Source organism: Panicum virgatum, chromosome 5N (assembly GCF_016808335.1).
Source record: "Panicum virgatum strain AP13 chromosome 5N, P.virgatum_v5, whole genome shotgun sequence".
Classification (NCBI taxonomy): Eukaryota; Viridiplantae; Streptophyta; class Magnoliopsida; order Poales; family Poaceae; genus Panicum; species Panicum virgatum.
This window is the reverse complement of record NC_053149.1, coordinates 988,077-1,015,715: the sequence shown is the minus strand read 5'-3', so window position 1 is coordinate 1,015,715 and position 27,639 is coordinate 988,077. Positions and strand designations below refer to the sequence as shown.

General features: G+C 43.9%; 1 protein-coding gene across 2 annotated transcripts; it reads left to right on the top strand.

The window, feature by feature from the left end:
• The first annotated feature begins 10,907 nt into the window (after nt 1–10,907).
• Nucleotides 10,908–13,110, top strand: LOC120672104. Of its 2 annotated transcripts, none has more exons than XM_039952398.1 (4): nt 10,908–11,120; nt 11,510–11,678; nt 11,778–11,994; nt 12,779–13,110. In XM_039952398.1, the coding sequence occupies exons 1-4, from the start codon at nt 11,002–11,004 to the stop codon at nt 12,919–12,921; spliced, it is 648 nt and encodes a 215-aa protein (XP_039808332.1). In that variant the 5' UTR covers nt 10,908–11,001; the 3' UTR covers nt 12,922–13,110. The 2 variants fall into 2 exon arrangements, with proteins under 2 accessions (XP_039808332.1, XP_039808333.1); XM_039952399.1 differs by lacking the exon at nt 10,908–11,120 and adding an exon at nt 11,137–11,359.
• The last annotated feature ends 14,529 nt before the right edge of the window (nt 13,111–27,639 follow it).

Genomic DNA, 27,639 nt, shown 5'->3' with positions numbered 1-27,639 from the left:
CGGAAATAGGAAAAATAAATTGAATGATAAGAGATACTAAAATATTAAATTTAATTCAAAACCTACAACTCAAGATCAGGTTTGCAGAAATTTTGTAAACATGCAAAAATTGAATTAATGACGAATGAATTCATAAAACTTAGTAGGAAAGAATAAGAGGCTGAACAAGTGACAGAACATAAAACACAAGAACAGGTGAAGCCTTCAATTGAGAAATGACTGAAGAATCAAAATGAAATCAAGCCACGAGCGATTAAGATGCTTCGGGAGATAAACTTGCCAGACACGTGATCCACCATGAAGCACATGCCTCTTATCTCTTTGCCACTAGTTGTCGGGACTCGGGAGCGTGGTCGCTAGAAAAAACAGTTGCATGTCCGCTCACCACTACCGCCAAGTCCATAATTCCTAAATTGATGAAGTACACATAATGGAGCTCAAAAGCCGATTACAAAATCTACTTTTTGAGCATCTTGAAACCTACCATCACTATCCTTCCAGAATTTGTTATTGTTTCATGCAGGCAAATATGCATGTTCCTACATATCAGAATGTGTTTTTTTTAGACTCACTTTCTCTAACAATAAAAAAGAAGGTTGTTTAGAAAGTCACACTTTAGAAAATATTATAATTTGAAGTTTTTACAACCTTGCATGTGTGAATCAAACATGGCTCATTAGTTTCCCTCTAGTTTCTTATAGTTGTATTTGGTCATTCTCTAAGTTAATGGACTCCATGAATGATAATATATTAGTTCATGTAACTCCTATCGTGTATATGTCTCTACAAATACATCCGAATCATCTTCATTCTTTGAACCAAACAAACTGGTTGAGGTCAAAACTAGGACCAAACATATCACACTATGTCTGGAGACTCAGATCACACACAAAAATAGAAAAGATATACCACTGCATGCAAAATAGTAAAAGATATACCACTGCATACTTAACTCGATGCCAAGTGCTGTTCAAATTGCAAAATAGGTTAGTGGTTTTGTAAGCTTCAAGGCACAAGTCATTTCAAAACCAGATTACATTTCAGGCCTCGTTTAGTTGCGTCCGTAAAGTTTTTGAAACAAAATATTTGCACATTTGAAGTATTGAACATAGACTAATCACAAAACTAATTACAGAACTCGTCTGTAAACTACGAGATGAATCTAATGAGCCTAATTAATCCATCATTAGAGTATGTGTACTATAGCAATTATTGTAGCAATTTAGTGTCTAATCATAGCCTAATTAGGCTCATTAGATTCATCTCGCAATTTACAAGCAAACTATGCAATTTATTTTTTATTTTATCTAGATTTAATACTCAATGCATGTACGATTCCCTTTCGAAGTGATAGATTTGGATTTTGAATTTTGCAACTAAACAAGGCCTATACAATTATACATACCTATGTAGCACGGATATGGATATGCGTATCGGTATCGAAGGATACGGATACGCGGATACGGCAATTTCCTAAAAAACCCGATACGCGGATATGTTTTACTATTTTATAAATAAAAAAATGGCACATATTAAATTTGTGAAAGTAGTAAATTACCTTACAATAGCAATTACCAGCCAAAACAAGTGCATGACATCAAATTCACAAATCACAAGTGTAGACTAGTAAAATACTAGTAGAGTTCACCATAAATCCATAACATAGCAGCAGGTCTCAAATTCTCAATAATAAAAGTGCCAATACTTAACTACTTAAGTTCTATTACAGCATAGCAGCAGGCCTCAAATTTTCAAACACAACAGTCTCAAATTTAGGAAATTAATAAAAGCAAAAGGCAATAAGGCATTCAGGCTTGCAAATTGCAATTCAGGATCACATCAGGTTTCTATTCCTCATTTGTTTCATTGTCATCAACCTGCGAAGCATCAGCTTCCAAACCAAAAGTCACAAATTGCAATTCAGGTTCATCAAGGGATAGGTCAGCCACTTCAAGAATGCCAATACCACCAAGTGAATTAAAAGAATCCCCTCCTACATCCCACATTCTTGTCTCTCCTGTCTTGTATGCATCAGTTCTTCTTGACAGATGCCTCAGATTTGAGTGCACAAAGACCAAATCTTCAGCACGCTCTGGAGTTAAGGCATTTCTCTTGACACTATGGACAAAGCTATATGTGCTCCAGTTTCTTTCACAGCAAGAAGATGAGGCTGGTTGGCTAAGCAATTTCATGGTCAAACTCATCAATAAGGGAGCAGATTGTCCATGATTTGTCCACAAAGTCATAGGGGAAACAACCCATCTATCATGGATTGAGTCAGGATCACTAAATTCTTCTGAACAACTAGAGAACCGAGTACTCTTCTTTTACTTTAGCCAACTCTTCTAGCATGGGAAAAAACTTCTTAAAGCAAACCATCCTCATTTTTCATACCTCTTTATCCTTGTGGGGTGGTTCATGGCCAACACCTTCTTCAAGCCATTTTTTGATATAATATCTGCAATTTGGCATTATGATTTTAGTGAATGAAAAAAATCTGAATGACACAAGTGAATAAAAAAATTTGAATGGCAGTTTGTAGTTTTGCACCTTGGATTAAGTGAATGAGCTAAACAATGAAGTGGATCATTTCCTTTTGTCCACCTAGCAATCAATATGTCATAAATAACCGAGTACAAGTCTGACTCCTCATCTTCTTGCTTGCCCTCATATCGATATATGACTGTTGATGCGAGATGATCACACACCAAGCCCAGGAGCCCCGTACGCCAAGCCCGGACTGCACTAGATTTGAACCAAGGCGTGCCAGTCAATTTGACTTGTATATTGACAAGGAAACAGCAAACAGTCAAATTCAAGCGTGTATCGGCTGAATTTCCGAATCACTCTTACGCGGGGTATCGGCAAGGCTCTGCCGATACAGATGACGACAAAGGATCGGGTATGATATGCGTGTACTAAAAGCGATCTACAACGGATTGGCAATAAGCTGCCGATGCCGATAAGCAATTAGACGGCTGGATCTAAAGCCGACACGTGCCGAGTAACAATGTACAAATCCACGAATGTATGGATATGGACAAAGCTAGGCTTATGATTCAATCTGATCGGCTTTACAAGATTTATCATGATAAACAAGGAGCTTACAGTCGATTAAACAGATCACTAAGCCGGATAGTTTGTGAATAAATCTAAACAAGAAAAAACAGTGATGCGCCCGAGATCAAAGCTTAGATAAATTCGGTAAATTTTGAATAGATCTGAACGAAGCCACAACGATGCGCCCGGAAGCTAAAGCTCAGATTTACTCAGTAGACGAAAACTTACCAGCAAACCAAGTCACTCGAATGTGAGGCGTCCTTGATCAGCTCGAAAAAACTCGCTGAAAGAAAAAGATGGTGAAGTCACCGACGAGAAAGTAAATTGCAAGTAGAGTAAAGTTTGTTTGTTGGATGTGTATCCATCTTTACAATAGTTCGGGGGCTCATATTTATACCCCATGCTAACACAATCCTAACCGATTACGACAAAGCATGATTCTATCTTAAGAAACCTACTTTAATAAATAGAAAACACCGCCTTCCAAACCGAGACCGTCTCGTATCAAAACCTGCCTAAAAAACACCGAGACATCTGATCGGCATCAAACCATGCCCAATATCTTCCTTCTGTATATCAGCATTATTTCCAACCTGGCGTTCCTTCTCTCACCGATCCTTTGACACGTGCCAAAAAAACGGTGTCAACAATGACTTTCTTCACTTTCTCTATCATTGAATCCCACATCTCATAAACTAAGTGAAGACATGGTGTGTCAGTGTCTTTCATACGAATCATTTCATATATAGGAGTAGTAATCCTAAGAATGTAGTCCACCTTGTCCCACCATACATCATTAAGTATCAAGTCCTTACAATTTGGGCTGTTGGAGTTGGAGAATCATCTCTTACTTCTCTGTACACACTCCATCTGTCACTAATCACCATTTGTTGGAGGGCTCTTTTGACCTCAACAAACCGCTTCAACATACATACAACAGAGGCAAATCTTGTTTTAGCAAAAGAAAGTAACTTCAAATGGCTGAACTCGTTGAACATTGAAAGCTGCATGCCATGATTCATTATGAAATTCTTTATCAGAGCAGCCTCAGTTTTAACATCATGCATAAATTCAAGTTCCCCCAGCAAATATTTATTCATCAGAAGGGTTATTTCCTATTTTAGGTTCACATATACTTTTCAAAGCTGGATTGAGGGTATGCACAACACATGGTGTCCAAAATATGTTATCATACTCATATTCTATTATGAGACTAGCACCTTTGCAATTTGCAGCATTATTTGTAATGATTTGTACTACATTATCTCGACCTACTTCTTCAATTATACCCTTCAACTTTTCAGCAATGTATTCTTTTGATTTGTACTCACCTTCACAATTATCAGCCCTCAAGAACATAGGTGCCTTATCAGAAACATCAACAAAATTGAAGATTGGTCGCCTCTAAGGATCTGACCAACCATCAGAGCAGATTGTGACTCCCTTCTCAGCCCATGTGCTCTTTCTGCTGTCCAACAAAGTCTCTATGTGCCTCCTTTCTTGCTTCAGAAGTCCCTCCCTAGCTCTGTTGTAACCAGGAATCACATAACTTTGCATGTTGCGGCTGCAAGCAAAGGCAAAGGCTTCTCGAAGATATGGATTTCTCAAAAAATTGAAAGCTATCCCTCCAGAATAAATTGCTCTACAAATTAAAGCATCCAAGTGCTTACGTCTTCTAATGCCCAAGCTTTTTCCAATGCAGAAATAGGCCCCCTCTTGTTCCTCTTGTTGGTGTCAGCAGTATTGCTTAAGGAAGGAGCAGTAGGCAAAGAAACAGTTCTTGTCTTGGATCTTTCCACCAGATCCTTGCACCTTTCAATTTCCTTCCTCATGTCACTAAGCATTTCATATATAACATTAGGACATTTACCTATTCTCTGTCTTCCCTTCTGCAGCAAATGAGCTTCAACTCTAGTGTAACTACTCGGTTTTTGCATTGGACAGTACTTGCAGCGCCATAAAGCATTTCGTCCACTAGTTTTATGCTTCTCCAGAATGGTGACATGATCCTAAAGTGGAGCCTTGATGTCTGTTGTGTGTGTGGCTGCAGATCCTATGCTAGCACTAGCACTTGCACTGCCACTACCTACACTACTCATATTTGGAGACGCCATCTACTGCATACAAGAAATCAAGCAACAGGAAATCACTAACTGCACGTTTGCACAAATAGAATAGATCGAGAATGGGGACAGGAAGACGAAGTGGGGAGCAAAGAAATCAAGCAACAAGTAGCCACGAACTGAAGAACAAGAGGAGATCGAGAAGGGGGAAGGGGATTAACTCACGGGAGTTCGCCTCGTCGCAGGGGCCTGGATCTGCGTCACAGGGGGTTGGATCCATGTCGTTGGCGGCCGACGAGCAGGGACGGAGGCTCGTCGCCAGCGAGCAGAGGCGGAGGCTCGTCGCCGGCGGACGGCGAGCGGGGTTGCGGCGCGCCGGCGTCACCAGGCGGACCTGCGGAGCGAGGAAGGCTAGGGCGTCGGGGTAGTTAACGTGTGTTAGTGGGCTGGGCCGTATCCGTCGACTTGATATGTATCAACCCTCCAATATTCTTAAAAAAATAAAAGTCAGATACTCAGAGGATACGTATCTGGGGCGTATCCAATATGTATCCGTATCCAATACGTATCGGATATGCGATATAGCACCAAACTGTCGTGTCCATGTAACGTTGAGTTAATTCCCTGAATGCCATTGAAATTTTCGTCAATCCCTTGAATGCCACTAAATGGCATTGAAGGGATTTTTTTGTGTCTATGACATGTGGGGTCAATGGCAATCAAGGGATTGGCTAAAATTTTAATGGCATTGAGGGAATTGGCTCACAGACTCACATGTAAAGCTGCTTACATAATAAATAAGACACAAAAAGAGGCTACAATTGTTTGCATATTATGTTGCTACTAATAACTCTCATAACTCTAAGCACTACTAAGACCACCAACAAAGCCACCCCTGGGGTGCATCAATTCACCCATACATGCAAAACAATATTCTCTTCCTCTTTCTTGTCCCCTGGTTCTGTCCCATGTCAACATCTCCATCATGAAGGCCACCTATATGAATTTATTAGAAATTTTACTAATAGTAAATAAAGAATTTATTTTTCAATTGCTACATACTAATTAGCCAACATATATAAAATCTATCTATACAACTAGAAGATACAAACAGTGGTTGGAACATAAAATAAAAACATTACCATGCATGTTCTTGTTTAATATTTTACATGTGTTTAAGTTCCAAAGATCGCTGCCCTCAACAGTTTTAGCAAGTTCAGCAAATACGAGGACCGTTTTTGAGCCAGCTTGAGCACTGAAGTTGATGTGGGCATATTGTCTTTGTCGGCCATCAACGTTGTCATCAAAATAGCAAATGGACTGAAGGTCAGATACCTTAAGCCTGTTTTCCTGCCAAAAAGAATATGGAGAAGGTTAAAATAAGAAAAAAGAAGCCCAATTTTAGAAAATAGGAAAAACTTCTTCAGTTAAAAGTCTATGAATCAATTGTGTTCATATTCAATTTCTATATTAGAGTGAAATGCTTTATCAAAGGAAATAAGAAAAAAGAACGGTTATGTTGCTACTCTTTTGAAAGAAAAAAAAGAAAATCCTAAAGTAATGTCTAAACCCAATGATTTCACAAATCAATGATAAAAAGGTTTCTGGAACTAGTAAGCATGATTTTCAACCGTCTCAACAAGACAACAATAGAATTGGATCGTAATAAGGAACAAAAGTAAATTTGTTTGGAAAGTGATAAAGGAAAAGATTTAGAGACCACTAAAGTTTTTGAAGGGTATAAATGAAATTTGTTTCTTTTTCCTTTCTTTAAGAAATCAATGCAAGTCATTTCTACTTCACACACAAGCTATTGAGTCTTGTCTAGATAACACTCATCAAATATAATCGGGTATTTAACCCTCTAAAGTATTCAATATCGTCTAAGATCACCCCTGCAATGTTTTTATATGCTATTTCGTTGATGTGGACCACTAGAAGGAAGACAACATGGCACGGACCATTTCCTCTCACCCAAACACAAGCATGTACTACTAGTCATCTCTGCACCAAGAATGAGTTATAATGGTGAAGAGGTGACCATTCAAGCCGTATGAGAAGAAAACCTCCTATACACTTTGTTTATCGGCATTTATCCCAATAATCTATCTATCGAATCGTGGCAATAAGGTCACCTGAGATTAGGATGAATTACCTCTTTTGTGATATCCTCGTTAAGATATGAAATTGTTGTTCTAGCAAATTGGTGAAACTCCATGTCCGTAAGTGCACGATTGAAGGAAAATGCATCACAAAAAGAACCCGCAAGCCTATCGAAGGCTGAAGTTGCTGGTGATGGACCTATATTAAATCAAACATCAAACAAATGTTAGGTGAGCAATGTTTGGCAGTCTATATATATAAGTCTAAATCGGGTCGTGCTTTCCCAGACCTATCAGTGGTGGAGCCAAACACAAACTCAAGTTTTTTTTTTGGGGGGGGGGGGGGGGGTGGGGGGGATTAGTCAATTTTTTCTGCAGTAATTACACAGATAGTTGCTTACTTTGCAAAGGTTAAATAAGGAATAAACTATCATGTTCAAGCATAACAAGTTCTCTACCAAAACAAAAGTTAGTAGATGATCTCAATTGACTACATGCTATAGCATTACAATTGGAACTCATTCCATGCCTTAGTAGCTAGCTCTTCATAATCGAGAGTTTGCAACTAAGAAAACAACAAAGGAATATGTAGCACATGAGCAGATATTATGGCTAGCCATGGCTGCTAGGAAAGTAGGAAACACCACATTCTACTAAGCGACTGGAGACGTCGACATTGACAACAGCTAGTGGTTTCAGTGGCCAAGGAAGCAAACCTGGTGAGATTTTGAGCAATGGCGGGAGCTTCCAAGCAAGAAGGATGGCAGAAGAAGCCTCTTCGATGCCAATATCATTCGCTGCGCATTCTGTAACCATCTTCATCCGCAGGTTGAAGCTGAAAAGGCGTTCTTCTTGAGCAAAGTATACCACACACGGATCATCAGGATGAACAAGTGCGAACACGGGCACAGTATTTGGCAGCCCAGTTCTTTCATAGTTACGATCAGCCCAGAGGTCCTCGAAAGACACCTCGTAATCCAGCGTCCATTTGCCGTGCGACTCTGGATCGGCCAGCGTCCACAGCTTGATCTTGGGCACACGGGCGCGGGTAGTAATGACCACATACCGTAGCTTTCCGTCGCTGAGATGGATGGAGCGTTGAGTGCTGGGATCCCTGCGGATGCGTGGCCCGAACAATGTGGATGTTCGCTGCCTCAAGTTTGGGAACGGCACGAAATGGAGCCCTTGGGAGATGTCGGCGGGCAATCTGGGGTCGCATGAGAAGAGGCCCTGCGAGAGATCAATCCACCAAATTCTGCCGTCGCAGGAGAGCACGTGGTCAGTGCACCACTGCGACCTGACCATTGGGGCGCCTAGAGTCTTCCGGATCCACTCGCCCCCGGTCTGTGACGAGAAGCAGTGAAGAATGGCGCCGGCGTTGGAAATGGCGAGCTCGGCGACCATGTAGTCGTCGTTGCGGTTGACGATGAGGCCAGCGGTGCCGCTGCCGCCGTAGTCAGGCAGGTGCGGGAGCTGGCGGACGGTGTTGGAGACAGCGTCGCAGAGGAAGTAGGGCGTCCTGGCAGAGTTGTCGTCGTCGCAGCCCGATAGGAGAAGGAGGCCAGAGGGGTCGGCGGCGAGGACGGAGGGGTTACGGATGAGAGCACCGCTGCCGCCGTCGACGAGCGGGGATACGAAGAGCTCCGTCACGCCGGGGGGGGGGGGGGGGGGGGGGGGGGCGAGCCGATCGCGAGGCAGAAGCCAGTGCCCTGCGGGAGGCCGGGGTCGGTGCAGGCTATGCGGCGGAGTACAACCCCCCGCTGCCCCGGAGACGGCGGCATCTGGGTCGATTCCGTTTGCCAAGGATGAACCGGGCCGGGCCTCTGAAGTTCTTCTTCTTCCGGCTGGGCTCATCAAAACTGGGCCAGGCTCTCCGGCCTATCTACAAAACCAGGCCAGGGTTTCCTTGGTTGGTTAGCTCGGCTCCGATTCCTCCCCTCATCTCCTGTACCAACAACAAATGCTCGGCTATGTTGTTTTCATGGTCTTGCTGGCCTCATCATCCGACAGATTACCTGCATATTTGGTTGGTTTCCTGCTACACGTATATGAAACTGCGAAACAGTCCCAATCAGAAAAAGAAAAAAAAACTACCTGCAAAACATCAGTCCGAGAGAGATAGCATATTCAGTGGTCTCTGAATTCTGAACAACAATGCAACAGCATAGTAACAGCTCTGAATGCTTTTGTTCAGGCACCAACACTGTAACAGATAGTCTTACTGTCAGTGCCTCCTTGATAGCAGAAAAAAGAGGACAGAAACTATCACCAAATAAAATTAAATGCGGATGATCTGGCCTTACCAAATCACCTGTTAATGTTATGCAGTACGTAAAACAACAGGTTGATTTCCATCCATGTTTTTACCTGATGAATCCCCTCCATCACATGGAAACTCAAGATGCAACAGAAACTTGAGCTGATAGTTAAGATGTCCTTGAGGCTTCAGCTTAGCTAGCGATATTTTGGCTTACCGGCCATTTAGGGGCTACTATACCAGGACCAGGCTGCGCGGAATTAATCAAAATCATCCTGCACCTGAACTCTATATATACTAAATAAAGCTGATAGCTTCTTGCTTGTCTGATCTTTTCCTTGACGCTTTTCTTTTCAGACACAGTTGATGAGATATGTCTTGGAGATATTTGAAATTAATCTAAATATTACCCAGACAAACTTGGTCTGTTGGATCCCTGCTTGAAATTATACTATATATATCCCGAGCTTTGCCATGGCCGCATGCCGCAAATTAAATAAACTAGTCAAGTTAGTGCAGTATAGCAAATGGGGATAATAAAATGGTAGCTTTGCTCAGCTAAATTAATTCACTTTATTTGGAGAGCTAAATATATTTGATTGTATATAATTGTTTCAATGCAAGTGCTGCACGAAAACAAGACAATCCCAATAGTGTCATCATCCATGACAAGATGACCGCTTCTGGTCCATCCATTTATCGTTTGGCATAATTTCATGGTGGAGTACTCCTCCATCTGAATCGCTTTGGCCAATGGCCAAGTTGCTGGGTTTCGGTCTCAGGATGGATGTGTCGTGTCCAGAGGGGGGCAATGCAAGGTTTCTGTTGTTTAATTTAGAAAAAGAAAAATGACTCCACAACAGTCGAGTAAGAAGTATCTTAATATCAGTCGATGTTTCAATCCAGCAAAACGAAGGCACATAGGACTGGGTAGCTAGGAAAATCTGAGTGAGCAGAAACCCAATTTATTGGATGCTTCCTTGCGTGAGATACTAGTTCAGTGGTTCTGAATTTACAATCATTACACGGTACATTAAAAAATAATATAATGAATGAATCTTCTCAAAAGCAGAATACTAAATATAATTATTATTATTAACATTTTACACTTTAAAAGAAATGACATCGATTGCTTTATTAAGATAAATAATGGCGTCATCCTGGGTTTCGTTCGAATTGGATCTTTTTCCATAATCTAAAAAATCCTGGATGTCGTTTGCTGGTGCTTGGGTCGCCGGCTCAACTAACAATGTTATGTTGCAGGGATAGCCTGTAGTAGTGTAGTGCTTGCGTCAAAAATCGATTGATGAAGCAGCAAAACATTAATTATTCAAGTGATCGATCGTTACCCTAAAAAATTAAATTACGTACCTACTGTTGAAAACAAAAAGAATCACTCCGAGTTTGGCTTGGGGTCCTCTCCGTTCCGTTCCGCGGCAACCCAGTCAGCAATAGAAGAGAAACCCGTGGCAAAGAGAAACCCTTTGGCTCGATCGATCCACAATCTCTCGCGCTAGCCATGGCAACACTGTCTGGGGCAGGATCGGCCGGTCCAGCACTACGCCGGAGTTCGCGACTGCGGCAAGCCAGGGACAGGGAGGGACCCCGCGTCGCCTCTCGGCCCCCGCCCCCGCCCGCGTAAGCTCCCTGCCTCCTCCCATATATCAAAGCAGGGTCGCCTCCTTTACATGTTGGGATAGATCACTAGTCGAGGTGAAGATGTCGAATTTTATTTCTTTTTTTCTTTTGAGGCAAGGAGATGTCGAATTTTGGGGAGAAAGGCACAACCTCCATCCAGACAACCCCTTAAACCTCAATCAGAGGCCAGAGCTTTGCGTACGAGGAGATAGCTATGTTCATTCTTCATGATTCCTGAGGTTGGATTTAATCTTGATAGACAAAGCTTTGGGGGGAACGAATTTACAGCTAGTTTCTTCTACAAACCCTAATACCCAACATACCTATCTTATGCAACATACTGGAAGTAAGCCTCAGACCTAACAAAAATATTATGGAATTATATGCAGCAAGCGTCGTTGCAAAGAACCAGAGGAAGGCAGTGCAGATGATGTTGGAGCAGAGTTTCGTGGTATTGATGTATTCAATTTGACACTAGAAGAAAAGCTTCCTTACTATAGGCGCTTATATAAAAAGAGAACTAACATGGCCTTGGTTTTCTACCATGAAAATAACCCGGTAAGCTTTTGTTACTCCCATATTGTCTCCAGACTGAACAATAAAAAAGGTATGCAATCTTCGCTTTTGATTTAAAATTAGAATTATTTGCAAGCACAGGGTGACCGCTACAAGTTTACGCACTTGCACCTCAATGATGTTTATGATTTCAAGGTTGAATTGGTTTCCTATTTGCACATGAATTTCAAGGCAACTAATGCAGCAACAGGGTCAGAGGTGACCTTTTTTGCTGAATTGGCTTTGGAAGGTGATGTTTTCGATAAGCATGGTGGATACCGCACCACTACCTGCAATATTGTTGATGATGATTGTGTTGGTATGCTCCTCCTCTTTTTCATCTTTAGCCTTCCTACCATCTTATATACATGCTTTACTTCTTCTCTTAGTTGATTGCTTCAGCAGAAACTGTAAAAGTCACATTCTTCCTTTTGCGAGTTATGTTCCTGCCTGCATATTTAACAAAACAAACTTGTTTCCTCATATCTTTTGCGATTCTGAGTCAAGCACTATTAAGATGTTTTTACATTGACACTTCCCTTGTTTATTTCAGATATAATCTGCATAGATTTTTCCTGTTTCGAAGTAGTCAATGCTATATTTCAGCTGTTCGATTTGGGTCATTCCTTGTGGAGTTTTTAGGTTTTCTTTTACCATGCCACAAGAAAAGTTTTTTTTTTCTTCTACACCTCAACCTTTTTTTTGTTTCATCGAAACAACTCGTTATATTACATTGACATGCTAGATTGATGCTCTTGCCTTACTCTTAAAAGCTGTCCATCCTACTTAACTGACTGAACCAACTAACTAGAATACAATGGTGATCTGGCTAGTAGCTGTTTTGTGCTACTTGAGTTACCAAAATAGATGCTCCACATGAAACAAGTGTATTTGTGGCCATCCTGTAATGAACAACCTACATCTGCACATAACAGTGACCATTTTACTGCTTTTTCCCATGGAAACTTTGGTGTTTGTTGAGTGTTCAAAGTAAATGACTGCACTGGCTCTGTTATAGTCTTCTCTTGTAAAACTAGTGTATTTTTTAGCACTTGTGAGATGCCTAAAAAGTTGGGGCAATCCTAAAATGTTATTGTCTGCAGGTGGTCAAAAAGAGGAGTGGTACAAGAGATATGGTTTGACCGCGGATGGTTATGACGAGCACAGTTGCTATGTGTGTGCCAAGAAGATAAAGCACCCCATGGGAAAGAGCTACAAAGGAGGCCACTGGATCAGGGATTACTGAGTGGATGATAGTTCTATCGAATGAGCTCTAGATATTTTTAGTATATATTTTGTTGTGTTGGATTGGATGATTTGAAGTTGTTGTGATAGCAAAGCAACAAAACATTATGCTATCGTCAACACTGGCATAATATTATGTAGGATGTACCTGGATGTCTTAGTACTATAATGGCCCCTATTCTTTGGTGAATTCGTCTGAATAGAGCAAGAGCAGTGTCATATATAATAAAATGACCCCAAATAAACTGCACTACTGTACCGTACATGATCATAATATTACGCCAGGATGGACAGGCATATTTAGAACCTGATAGCTGGCGTCAGCTACAGTGCATCAAGATGAGATAATATTCATTTTGAAATGACAATGGAACTAATAAAATGACAAGCATCACACAATAGGTCATCTCAAGACCAAATTAGATCTGAATAATTATACGGCCTAACATCCAAGGCATCTTCCAGAATGAATAACACCAGACATCAAAAGAGGCCATTGCCATATTGCGATAGGGTGTTCAACGTCTGGGCATACTGCATCACACTGTTGTTGCCCTGCTTTAGGGCCAAGAACTTAGTCAATTTTCTTCTAATTACCCCTGTTGGAACATGATGTGCCTTGAAGGCTTCCTTGAACTCTGCCCACGTGAATTGAGTGCCAGCAGGAAACATAGCCACGTGGTTGTCCCACCACGTACGTGCGGGACCTCGGAGCTGCTGTGCTGCAAAGGCAGCTTTGTCCCCATCATCGTATGGGTATAGCGTGAATTTGGACTCGATGGTCTTAAGCCAGCTGTCGGCTTCCAATGGCTCGTCCGCTTTGTGAAAGAGCGGCGGCTGGGTCCCCAGGAACTCTTGGTACCCAGGAACAGGTGGTGGGTGGTGTCCTGGCCGTGGCGCTGCCACCTGCTCCACGAGCCGACGAAGGAGTGCCGTCTGCTCGTCGCGCCCAGTCAACATGGCCGCAATGGCCTGAGCCAAATCCGGAGGGTTCGGTGGTTCCCCCATTCTGCATCCAGCCATGGTTGGATTAGTCCCATAATTTCGATTATAAAACAATCAACCATGGAAGAATGCAGGAAGCGTAAATTGAATCAAAAAGCCAGAAATCTTTTGCAACCAAATCCGGAATATTCGGAATAATATCTAGAATATCCGGACACCCCCTACCCGGAATATCCGGATTTTCATGTCGCGTTCACAACGCCCCCAAAACTTAAGATGCAGGAATTTTCAAAACAAAGATTGACATGATGCATGATCGCCCTACGTTAATTCTCTCAACCCAAGACTAAACATCTAACTACTCCTCTAACATAGCTTTATAGGGCTTGCTACGCATACTCTCACCCATAATAGTAAACTACATTCATCCTAAGTCAAAAATTCATTTTTACTTTGCAATATCCTGAAATTAATCATGCTCGTACCACCCCCGATGCGTTTCGGCTCTGATACAAGCTGTGACAGAACCACCAAATTAAAACTCTAATTAAGCGTAATGGCCGTAATTTGAACACATCGGGCGCATTAGCTTAACGGCTTAATTTGGCGATCCTTTCTCAACCCACGGCCCGATCGAAACAACACCGGTAGTCCCCCGCGAAGGAGGGCGCAGATGGTACAAGCACAACATGATACTTAAAAATACATACACTATAGGAGTACAAAACATTTGATTTTACAACCCGAGTTCAAATATACACATAATTTACAAAAGTTGCATAATTTACAAACTATACATTCGTTGTACTGAAATTTAAATAGACTAGATCCTACAACTAAACTAGCCTTCAAAAGCCCTGACTAACTATGACCAGTCGGACCGGTCTTGCGCAAAACGGAAAGGATGAACACTCTGCCCGCAAGTGTACAACCCGACAAAGCCCTAGCCTAAGGGTCCCTCTGCATCCCAGCGGATGAACTTGACACAACAGGGGCAGAAGTGGACGTCCGGGTGTCCTGTGATAATAAATATGGCAACAAACCCTGAGTATTCTAATACTCAGCAAGGCTTACCCGACCAGTGGGTATAACTTAGCCCACATATCTAGACATGCAAGGCTTTTGGCTGGTGGTTATTTTTGCAAAAAGAGCGACTAAAGTAGTTTCCTTACTTTCATTTTTTTAGCTCCAGGTTCCATATAAATGAACTCTCATCTAATATTTGCATAGACCCACTATAGCAATCATGGTGGTGCAAGCAACAATAATTCAATGTGCTCAACATTTTATATAATTATACATAACTCACATTCTAACATTTTGCTACGATGCCGCAAAGAGATCAAGGCCCTCATAACCGCGAGACACGGCGAATCGATCCGATTTAACCTTACAAGGTGGACCTAACCAACACGGCACGCAAAAGCCCCGTCAGACTCCATGCACCAACCATTCCCCACCCCGCCTCGAACTACAGGAACCAGCCCAACGACATATGGTCAGCCGAGCTCAACGTGAGACCACCAAAAGTAAACATATGCATCCCAATTCTCCGCGACTACTCGACTCGCCCCAGGAGTTGGGTGCGGGTTCCTGTACTTTCGAAGCAAAACAGTACTCGGCTTACCGGTTTCGACTACCTCCTACTCCCGACATGCGGTTAGTACAATTCAATCCCCGATCAGCACTGCCACAACGACCGGTCCTTAATCAACACGGACGGGGCTAAGACACCCAGGAACCCTGTCCTGCTACCAAACCTAATACCACCATCCCCGCCCGGTCTCACATCTCCATATCCATTTCAATCCATTTCACAAATACTGATATATAAAGATAATAATGTATCTCGCGAGTAACCGGCAATTACTTGTCTTCTATATCCTATATCTCGCGAGTGACAAGAAGTCACTCGACTTCTACCGAGAACTTTTAAGCATAGCATTACTAACGTCCTATCATACTAGTATAAACTCAAGGAAACCTAGAGATCATGCAACTAGGGTTTCAACCAAGTTCTATACGTAATGCACAAGTAATAGATATATATAGATTGTCATAATTTAAATTAGTAGGTTGTGCTCCGGGGCTTGCCTTGCGTCTGCTGCTCAGTACTAGGGTGAGATGGGCCTTGGGTCGACTCCCCACGATCCTCCTGCTGTGGGGCTTGCCCCTGCGGCTCCTGTGGCTCCGCAACCATCTCGTACACGACTCCTTCAGCGGCGGCGTCTATACGTATGCAATGATATGAGAATGTATGCAAAAATAATTTGAAACTTTGAAATAAACCTCAATCTATCATAATTACTACTAACCGAATAACTCAACGTCCATAACTCTGCATAACCCGGAATATCCGGATTAATACCCGGAGTTTCTGAGTTTCCAAATCCAGAGTCTCCGGGCCTAAACCCGGAGTTTCCGGGACGACATTTCCGGAGTATCCGGGATAATACCCGGAGAATCCGGGTTTGGCACAACTTTCGCCCCCTAAACTGAAACTCTGATTTCTAGCGAAACCAACCTTCAAAATCGAATCCCACATAGACCCTAGTAGATTGACCCTTAAGAAGATGATTGACCGGAGGAAATCGATTCAAACCCCCTAGAACACGGGACTTGCCGAACCCTAGCTTATTTACCTTGGGGTGAGCTCTTCCTTGCGCCAAGGGCTTGAATCCAAGCCGTCCAGGGATGGAGCACGCGGGATAGATGATACACCACCCACGTGAAGCTCCCGTGGGCCTTGGATCAAGGGTAGAGGGAGGGTTTTGAATCCCTAGGGTTTGGGGTGAGAGAGAGCACGGGAGAGAGTGAGAGAGAGCACGTAAGAGAGTGAGAGAGGGCACGGGAGAGAGTAAATAACGGTTTATAACGTTTGGGATCCGTCACCAAACTCAAACACATGATATACCACTCCAGGTCCGGAGTATCCGGAGGAATACCCGGAATATCCGGGTTAATCCGGAGTTTCCGGTCTAATACCCGGAGTATCCGGATATTTCCGGAAGTTCCGGGTCCAATTCCGGAGGTTCCGGTTTCACCAGACTCCAGGAAATGAAACTGAGTTTGAGCAGAGTTTCGACTTGCTTTGCGACGGATTAACTCAGGTCACTAATTAATCAGTTAATCTCGGGTTTTAACACTCGGGTGTTACAATCTTCCCCCCCAAAAAGAAATCTCGTCCCGAGATTTATTGAAGGTGCGAAATTAAGAAAAGTGGAAATTGGTGAGTACCTTGATATGTCTGTAGTAATTCTGGATATTTAGACCGAACAAAGTCCTCCGTCTTCCAAGTAGCTTCTCGCTCGGAGTGATTACTCCATTGCACCTTATAGAATTTGCTAGTTTGATTCCGAGTGACTCTGGTCTTGTGATCCACAATTTTGATTGGATACTCGGAATAGACAAGATCGGGCTCCACTTGTAGTTTTTCAATGTCAATCACCTTTTCTGGAACACGGAGGCACTTCCGGAGCTGAGAGACATGGAAAATATTATGAACTGCGGATAATTGAGCAGAAGTTCCAGGCGATACGCTACCGGCCCACATTGCTCGATGATAAGAAAAGGCCCAACGTAGCGAGGTGCAAGTTTTCCTTTTACACCGAATCGCTGAACCCCTTTCATTGGAGAGACCCGTAAGTAAACATGATCTCCCACTTGAAATAGGACAGATCAACGTTTCTTATCCGCGTAACTCTTCTGTCGGGATTTCGCAACCTTTAAATTTTCTTGAATAACCCGAACTTGTTCTTCCGCTTCATAAACAATATCGGGTCCGAAAAAGTTCCTTTCTCCGGCTTCAGACCAGTTCAATGGGGTTCTACACCTTCGCCCATATAATGCCTCAAAAGGAGCCATTCTGATGCTCTCTTGATAGCTATTGTTATAAGCAAACTCGGCTAAGGGTAGACATTCATCCCATTTCTGGCTCTAGGCGAGTGCACACGCTCTGAGCATATCCTCTAGAATTGGATTAATCCTTTCTGTCTGGCCATCTGTCTGAGGATGATAAGCTGAACTGCGGGTCAGTTGTGTACCAAGAGCGGCAAGGAATTGTTCCCAAAATCGGGCTATGAATTGAGTACCCCGGTCCGAAATGATTGTTTTTGGAATTCCATGGAGACTCAAAATACGGTCCATATACAATTATGCATATTGTTTTGCCGTATTTGTTGTCTTTACCGGAAGAAAATGAGCCGACTTGGTAAGGCGGTCCACAATAACCCATATGGAATCATATCCCTTGGAAGTTTTGGGTAAGCCGACAATGAAATCCATACTAATGTCCTCCCACTTCTAGGATGGAATACTTAAGGGCTGTAAGGGGCCGGCTGATCTCAAATGGCTCGCTTTAACCCTCTGACAAGTGTCACATTCTGACACAGATCTGGCAATTTCTCGCTTCATTCTGGTCCACCAGAAATGCTGCTTCAAATCTTGGTACATTTTATTACTGCCTGGGTGGATGGAATACCTGGAGAGATGGGCTTCATCAAGAATCCGCTTCCGTAATTCCAAGTCCTTAGGTACCACTAGGCGACTATTAAACCATAACACACCCTCACCATCCTGGTGAAAACATGCAGCCTTAGGATCATTTTCCATAAGCCTCCGCCTGATCTTCTCCATACCCGCATTATTTTTCTGAGCCTCCACAATTTGATCCCGGAGTGTAGGTGTGAGAGTAATATTAGCAAGTGTGCCTTCAGATACAATGGCCAGATTTAATTTCTCAATTTCTTGACATTAGGTTGCATGCACTGCTGTGGCTGAGATACAACTACAACTGGCTTTGCGACTCAACACATCGGCCACAACATTAGCCTTGCCCGGATGATAATGAATTTCCAGGTCATAATCCTTGATGAGTTCTAACCACCGTCTCTGGCGTAAATTCAGCTCGCTCTGGGTGAAAATATACTTAAGACTCTTGTGGTCTGAGTATATGTGAACAGGATTACCCAGAAGATAATGGCGCCAGATCTTTAATGCATGCACGACCGCTGCCAGCTCCAGATCATGAGTAGCATAATTCTCTTCATGCCGTCTGAGGGCTCTGGAGGCATAGACAATCACTCGTTGATCCTGCATAAGGATGCAGCCTAGGCCCATACCTGATGCATCACAGTACACATCAAAAGGCCGGGTGATATCTGGCTGAGTGAGGACAGGTGCAGACGTCAGAAGTTTTCTCTGAGTCTGGAAAGCCTGCTCACATTTGTCATCCCAATTAAATCTCACCCCTTTCTTGAGTAGTTCAGTCATGGGTCTAGCAATTTTTGAGAAGTCCGGAACAAACCGCCGGTAATACCCTGCTAGCCCAAGGAAACTCCGGATCTCTGAAACAGACTCTGGAGTCTTCCAATTCAGGACATCCTGAATCTTGCTAGGATCAACAGAAATCCCTTTGTCTGAGATGATGTGGCCCAAGAACTGGACTTCCTTGAGCCAGAAATCACATTTACTGAATTTGGCGTACAGCTTGTGCTCCCGCAGGCGCTGAAGCACAATGCAGAGATGCTCTGCATGTTCTTCTTCATTCTTGGAAAATATCAGGATGTCGTCAATGAAAATCACGACGAACTTATCTAGCTCGGGCATGAACACCGAGTTCATGAGATACATGAAATGAGCAGGGGCATTCGTTAGCCTGAAAGACATGACCAGATATTCAAAAAGTCTGTATCTGGTGTAAAAAGCCATCTTGGGAATATCCTCAGCTCTAATCTTTATCTGATAATAGCCAGAGCGGAGATCAATCTTGGAAAATACTTTGGCCCCGAATAGCTGATTAAACAGAATATCAATCCGGGGAAGGGGATATTTATTTTTTATTGTGACGGCATTCAGAAGTCTATAGTCCACACACAACCTGAGGCTTTCATCTTTCTTTTTCACAAAAAGTGCAGGACAGCCCCAAAGTGAAGTGCTAGGACGAATGTAACCCTTATCATGCAACTCTTGCAATTGTTTCTTTAGCTCGGCTAACTCATTGGGTGGCATACGGTAGGGTCTTCGGGAAATGGGTGCCGTGCCCGGTTGCAACTCAATGGCAAACTCAACATCACGATCAGGAGGCATTCCCGGCAACTCATCCGGAAAGACATCCGGATACTCACATACCACCGGTATGTCTACTAACTTTTTGCCCTCAACCTGATTGACCGTGGGAGTCACAGACATGTGATCCCTCAAGTTCAAGGTCATACTACCATGGATAGAAGATTTGATGTGCACAGATTGTGAGGTCGTGTCCAGATTAACTCCCTGACCTTCCATCCAATTTATGCCCAATATAATATCTATCCTTTGTGTTGGTAACATTATCAGGGCTGTAGGAAAAAAAATTTCCATCCAATTTCAGGGGTACTTGCTTAACAAATTGATTGGTGACTAACTTTCCCCCGGGAGAATGAATATGGTATGGCTTGGGCATGCTTTCAATTTTTAACCCCAGTTTAATAGCACACCCTTTACTAACAAAGGTATGAGACGCCCCTGAATCAAATAATATTGTAACAGGTTGTTCATTTACTGAGAACGTACCCGCCATCACTGGAGCTCCCTCAGGGATACCCTCGAGGGTGGTGTAGTGCACCTGTCCTGGCTTGAAGTGAGCCACTTGCTGCTTCTGACTCGGCTGACCGGACTGCTGACCTTGCTTGGGTGGCATTGGACAGTTCCATGCAAAGTGACCCGGTTGCCCGCAGTTGTAACACGGAAACAGATTGGGGCGCACCCCCGGCTGCTGCACCCAGACCTTCTGCTCATTCTGCTGAGGAGCAGGAGGCCTGACGGTCCCCTGTGGCTGAGTGTACTGAGGGGTCCTGTATCCCCACTACTGCGGCGGTTGGTGCTGAAAGGGGGCTCTCTGCGGGCCTGACTGGACAAGGCGAAACCGCTGTGGGGCGCTGCTCGAAGATCCTGCTACCGGTGCTTTTCTCTTTTTCTCAGCTTTATGAGCCAGGTGGGCGTCCTCCTGTATGATAGCCCCATTCACCAGCTCACTGAACGTGTTGAACTTGAACATTGCTAGGCGATCCTGGAGCTTGCTGCTAAGCCCCTGTCTAAAGCACGCCTGTTTCTTCTCATCAGTGTCTACATGATAACCAGCATATTGTGATAGGGTGTTCAACGTCTGGGCATACTGCATCACACTATTGTTGCCCTGCTTTAGGGCCAAGAACTTAGTCAATTTTCTTCTAATTACCCCTGCTGGAACATGATGTGCCCTGAAGGCTTCCTTGAACTCTGCCCACGTGAATTGAGTGCCAGCAGGAAACATAGCCATGTGGTTGTCCCACCACGTACGTGCAGGACCTCAGAGCTGCTGTGCTGCAAAGGCAGCTTTGTCCCCATCATCGTATGGGTATAGCGTGAATTTGGACTCGATGGTCTTAAGCCAGTTGTCGGCTTCCAATGGCTCGTCCGCTTTGTGAAAGAGCGGCGGCTGGGTCCCCAGGAACTCTTGGTACCCAGGAACAGGTGGTGGGTGGTGTCCTGGCTGTGGCGCTGCCACCTGCTCCACGAGCCGACGAAGGAGTGCCGTCTGCTCGTCGCGCCCAGTCAACATGGCCGCAATGGCCTGAGCCAAATCCGGAGGGTTCGGTGGTTCCCCCATTCTGCATCCAGCCATGGTTGGATTAGTCCCATAATTTCGATTATAAAACAATCAACCATGGAAGAATGCAAGAAGCGTAAATTGAATCAAAAAGCCAGAAATCTTTTGCAACCAAATCCGGAATATTCGGAATATCCGGACACCCCCTACCCGAAATATCCGGATTTTCATGTCGCGTTCACAACGCCCCCAAAACTTAAGATGCAGGAATTTTCAAAACAAAGATTGACATGATGCATGATCGCCCTACGTTAATTCTCTCAACCCAAGACTAAACATCTAACTACCCCTCTAACATAGCTTTATAGGGCTTGCTACGTATACTCCCACCCATAATAGTAAACTACATTCATCCTAAGTCAAAAATTCATTTTTACTTTGCAATATCCTGAAATTAGTCATGCTCGTACCACCCCCGATGCGTTTCGGCTCTGATACAAGCTGTGACAGAACCGCCAAATTAAAACTCTAATTAAGCGTAATGGCCGTCATTTGAACACATCGGGCGCATTAGCTTAACGGCTTAATTTGGCAATCCTTTCTCAACCCACGGCCCGATCGAAACAACACCGGTAGTCCCCCGCGAAGGAGGGCGCAGATGGTACAAGCACAGCATGATACTTAAAAATACATACACTATAGGAGTACAAAACATTTGATTTTACAACCCGAGTTCAAATATACACATAATTTACAAAAGTTGCATAATTTACAAACTATACATTCGTTGTACTGAAATTTAAATAGACTTGATCCTACAACTAAACTAGCCTTCAAAAGCCCTGACTAACCATGACCGGTCGGACCGGTCTTGCGCAAAATGGAAAGGCTGAACACTCTGCCCGCAAGTGTACAACCCGACAAAGCCCTAGCCTAAGGGTCCCTCTGCATCCCGGCGGATGAACTTGACACAACAGGTGCAGAAGTGGACGTCCGGGTGTCCTGTGATAATAAATATGGCAACAAACCCTGAGTATTCTAATACTCAGCAAGGCTTACCCGACCAGTGGGTATAACTTAGCCCACATATCTAGACATGCAAGGCTTTTGGCTGGTGGTTATTTTTGCAAAAAGAGCAACTAAAGTAGTTTCCTTACTTTCATTTTTTTAGCTCCAGGTTCCATATAAATGAACTCTCATCTAATATTTGCATAGACCCACTATAGCAATCATGGTGGTGCAAGCAACAATAATTCAATGTGCTCAACATTTTATATAATTATACATAACTCACATTCTAACATTTTGCTACGATGCAGCGAAGAGATCAAGGCCCTCATAACCGCGAGACACGGCGAATCGATCCGATTTAACCTTACAAGGTGGACCTAACCAACACGGCACGCAAAAGCCCCGTCAGACTCCACGCACCAACCATTCCTCAGCCCGCCTTGAACTACAGGAACCAGCCCAACGACATATGGTCAGCCGAGCTCAACGTGAGACCACCAAAAGTAAACATATGCATCCCAATTCTCCGCGACTACTCGACTTGCCCCAGGAGTTGGGTGCGGGTTCCTGTACTTTTGAAGCAAAACAGTACTCGGCTTATCGGTTTCGACTACCTCCTACTCCCGACATGCGGTTAGTACAATTCAATCCCCGATCAGCACTGCCACAACGACCGGTCCTTAATCAACACGGACGGGGCTAAGACACCCAGGAACCCTGTCCTGCTACCAAACCTAATACCACCATCCCCGCCCGGTCTCACATCTCCATATCCATTTCAATCCATTTCACAAATACTGATATATAAAGATAATAATGTATCTCGCGAGTAACCGGCAATTACTTGTCTTCTATATATCCTATATCTCGCGAGTGACAAGAAGTCACTCGACTTCTACCGAGAACTTTTAAGCATAGCATTACTAACGTCCTATCATACTTGTATAAACTCAAGGAAACCTAGAGATCATGCAACTAGGGTTTCAACCAAGTTCTATACGTAATGCACAAGTAATAGATATATATAGAGATTGTCATAATTTAAATTAATAGGTTGTGCTCCGGGGCATTCCTTGCGCCAAGGGCTTGAATCCAAGCCGTCCAAGGATGGAGCACGCGGGATAGATGATACACCACCCACGTGAAGCTCCCGTGGGCCTTGGATCAAGGGTAGAGGGAGGGTTTTGAATCCCTAGGGTTTGGGGTGAGAGAGAGCACGGGAGAGAGTGAGAGAGAGCATGGAAGAGAGTGAGAGAGGGCACGGGAGAGAGTAAATAATGGTTTATAATGTTTGGGATCCGTCACCAAACCCAAACACATGATATACCACTCCAGGTCCGGAGTATCCGGAGGAATACCCGGAATATCCGGGTTAATCCGGAGTTTCCGGTCTAATACCCGGAGTATCCGGATATTTCCGGAAGTTCCGGGTCCAATTCCGGAGGTTCCGGTTTCACCAGACTCCAGGAAATGAAACTGAGTTTGAGCAGAGTTTCGACTTGCTTTGCGACGGATTAACTCAGGTCACTAATTAATTAGTTAATCCCAGGTTTTAACACTCGGGTGTTACAGGCGTGGTCTGGGAAGGAGAGGAGGGGGTGAGGCACCTGGGCGAAGGGATAAGGGCGCGACACGTGCGGGCGGCGTTCGTGGCCAACTTGACCACAGCGACGACGAGCAGCAGACTGTCAAGCCAATTAGTTTTGGGTTAAGCATGTTTAGAGTTTCACTAATTTCGTAGTAACCCCTGGGGTGTTAGACTCGGCTTGTTACAGCTCGACTCATTATAGCTCGGCTCGTTAACGAGCTGGCTCGGCTCGTCTCGTCTCGTTATACAAACGAGCCAGCAGATCAGCTCAGCTCGGCTCGCTCAAAAGCTCGAGCCAGCTCGTTTGGCTCACGAGCCAAATCACAAAAACACTTGGTGTCTTCTTGCTCTTGCTCCTGGATTCAAGACTTGGCACCACCAGAGGAAGCATCCTTGGACTCCTTCCACATCCTCCATGACCGGCAACGGCGGGCAGCAGCGCACTGATGCGCGTGGCGCCGGCGTGCTGCATGCACAGGGCGGCATTCGGCCTTCGGCGTGTGCAGAGCGCAAGGGTGGCGGGGGCCGCGAGCGAACAGGGCGGCGTGCAGACTGCAGAGTGCGTGTGTGTGCATCGGTGTGTGCTGCCGTGTGCACTGCACAGGTAGGGCGGCGAGCGGCACCAGGCAGGGTGGCGGGTGGCAGCAGGCAGGGTACAGGGCGGTGGGCGGCGGCTTGGGATCGGGAGGAGAAAGAGAAAGACCGTGACCGTGACTTGCTCTAAATCTGACTGCCTGGTGGGCCGTGGACGGTGGTGGACTGGTGGTGTGGTTAGGGTTTCATTATTTGGCCATTTGGGTTGGGCCGAGCTGCCAAAGGGTGTGTGGCTATATGGGCCGAGCCAATTTTAATTATTAGCTTGAGATTTAACTTGGCTTGTTATAGCTCGCGAGCCAGCTCGAGCTGGATCGTTATAAAACGAGCTGGCTTGTTATAAAACGAGCTGGCTCATTATAAAACGAGTCGAGCTCGAGCCGAGCCAGTAACGAGCGAGTTAGCGAGTTACGAGTTTTTCGTCCAGCCCTATGTATACCTCCTCTACTCGTCTATTTAGAGTTGGTAAAGTCTAAGCCAACAAAATATTTAAGTTTATCATCCAAAGCAATTAGCACATGCTTAGAGAGAGTGATGAGTGCTAGATTAGACCTAGAGTACGAGGGAACAAGGTGTTTGCTGCCTTATGCTTGGTTCTAGGAGTGAACCAACCTTGTAAGCTTGGTGTGCCAGTTCCTTGGAGTTTTGGTGGCTCGCCGGCAAGTCATCGACTCTCTGACTTGGTGTGGAGCAGCAAAGGCGACCGTGTATAGGGATGAGGAGACCCTTTCCTTGGTGGAGAATCACCATGTCAAGATGGCTTCAAGGTGACAGGAGTATATGGGGTGGTGAACCTTACATTTATGGCAAATTTCTCATCCGGCTTGGCGAGAGCCTTAGTGGCAAGCCCAAGATCTTGACTGGGAAAGACTGGTGCTTGGGAGCATATTCTTAGTGCAGCTCCATCGTGAACATGGGTGGCATTTGCCTACCGATAAATGAATGTAAAAAAATTAGACATGAAACCACAAATCAACTCTAATAAGCTAGGAATATTATCATTTCCTATCAATACATTGAAAAAGATATTTCCCACGGATCACTCTTCTTAGTCTTCCTAGGAAATCTTCTAGAATGTTCTGCATCATGTAAGAAAAAGATATTTTCCATAGAGCACTCTAGAATTAGTAATAAAGAAAATTAGAAAATATCATAATATCTAGAGATCCCCTTGTCTTGTATATAGAACCAGGAACACTTGTCTGAGTATCATGATCCCCTTGTCTTGTATATAGAGATCCCCTTCCTTGTCATGGCATTCAACCATAAGTATGGTAGATGAAATCAAGGGTGGTAGTACTAGGTAGGAAAGAGTAAGAGAGAAAGGTGAGTGCTAGTTTATCTACTAAATAAGAGAGTGTTGAGTGCTTTGTCTATTGTTGTGTTATAATATGCTTGCTGATCATTGGTCATCAACTCCAAATATGTAGTCGTGGAGGAAAAAATATATAGATAATGCTCGAGTTGCAGGGTCAACAAAGCCGAGATTGAGGGATCTTCTTGGGCGAAGGGGCTTTGTAGAACTTGTGAGGCCAAATATCATCAAAAGAGACCTCATGCTTCAACCTCCATGACCAGAGGCCCAACTCCATCTGATAGTAGCGCGTGTGGACATCAATCGGTGGCATAGTTCGTTGGGCATGAGCCTATGACGCAACACTGGTTTGTTGAGTCTCCTGGCGGTCACAGACAGCTTGGCAGGAATGGTGATCTCAGCGAAGCATAATGCAGACGGCTCATCATGCAGCACCAGCTTGGCACCGCTCCAATCTATTTGTAGCGTAGTGAAAGATGATTAGACAACTTGAATTTGTCGTCTTTTCAAGAAATCCAAATGGTGTGCAATTACCTTATTTTTTTATTTCTCCATTAAGAAATTCAAGTGCTAGTTTACCTAACAGGTGTGCATTCATGCCATCAAGATGATGAGAGTATGGATATCAGAAAAAATCCATAAAACTAACAAAAGCAAAATCTTCTTAGGGCGATTGGTTTATAATGAAACTAAGATATCAACACATAAGATCATTTTCAGTTTCTCGTATACCCTAAGCAGTGTACATAGATTGCAGTCTATGATTCAATCAACGGTAAATTTGGATGCCAATAGTAACTATATGAATGTCTTCTAAAATTGTAATGTAACAGGAGAGAAAACTGTGTTATAAAGAAATAGAAAATCAACAGGGTGCTTAGCTATGTACTTGTAAGCTGCACAATATTTAAAAAAGGAAATAAAGTGGGTGCATCCATGTAAAAAAAAGGAAGCCACAGAATGACTGTTTGTAAAAAAAAAGGAAGCCACACAATAATTGTTTGACAAATCTACGTAGATCATATCAGCTGCGATTTGCACAAATCTTGCGCTCTAATCACGGTTATGATCACCCGGGATCTATCTGACAAACTAGCAATCAATTGCAACAGCTCCCGCATGCATCTTCATAGAAGTTAGCAATTCGTGAAATCCAATGCAGTTTGAACTCCAGACCCGTACGTCGAAATAAAGCTTCATTTTCCAAGTCTGATAGATGGAGGATGGGATTGATGCTTGTGATGGCAGCAAAAATATTTGAGGTCAAACGGCAAACCCACTGCACGCCGCGCGCGTATCTACATGTAATTAGTCATGAACATATATATATATATATATCACACACAGCTCGACCGCGAGGGGGAAGACAATAATAAAATAATATGGTTGAGGATCTTGATCCGATTCCTAATCCTCCTACTCCCCGTTTTGTTTATGGCGCGCCATGATGGCCAGCTCATCCTGCTATACGTCAAGTAGGCGACTTGGGTATTTATATATATAATATGATGCTCGTCGTGCCAATGCAATAATAATGGATCCGTGATGCCACGCCGGTGTGGCAGTGATCATCGTGCAAATTGCGAGGCGCGCGACATGCGTGGGGGCCCTTTGTTCGTTTATTTAGGACATACAAACACGCCGCACGGGATGCGTGGCCCATTATCCTACTCCTCATCTGCTTCGTTCCCACTTGTTG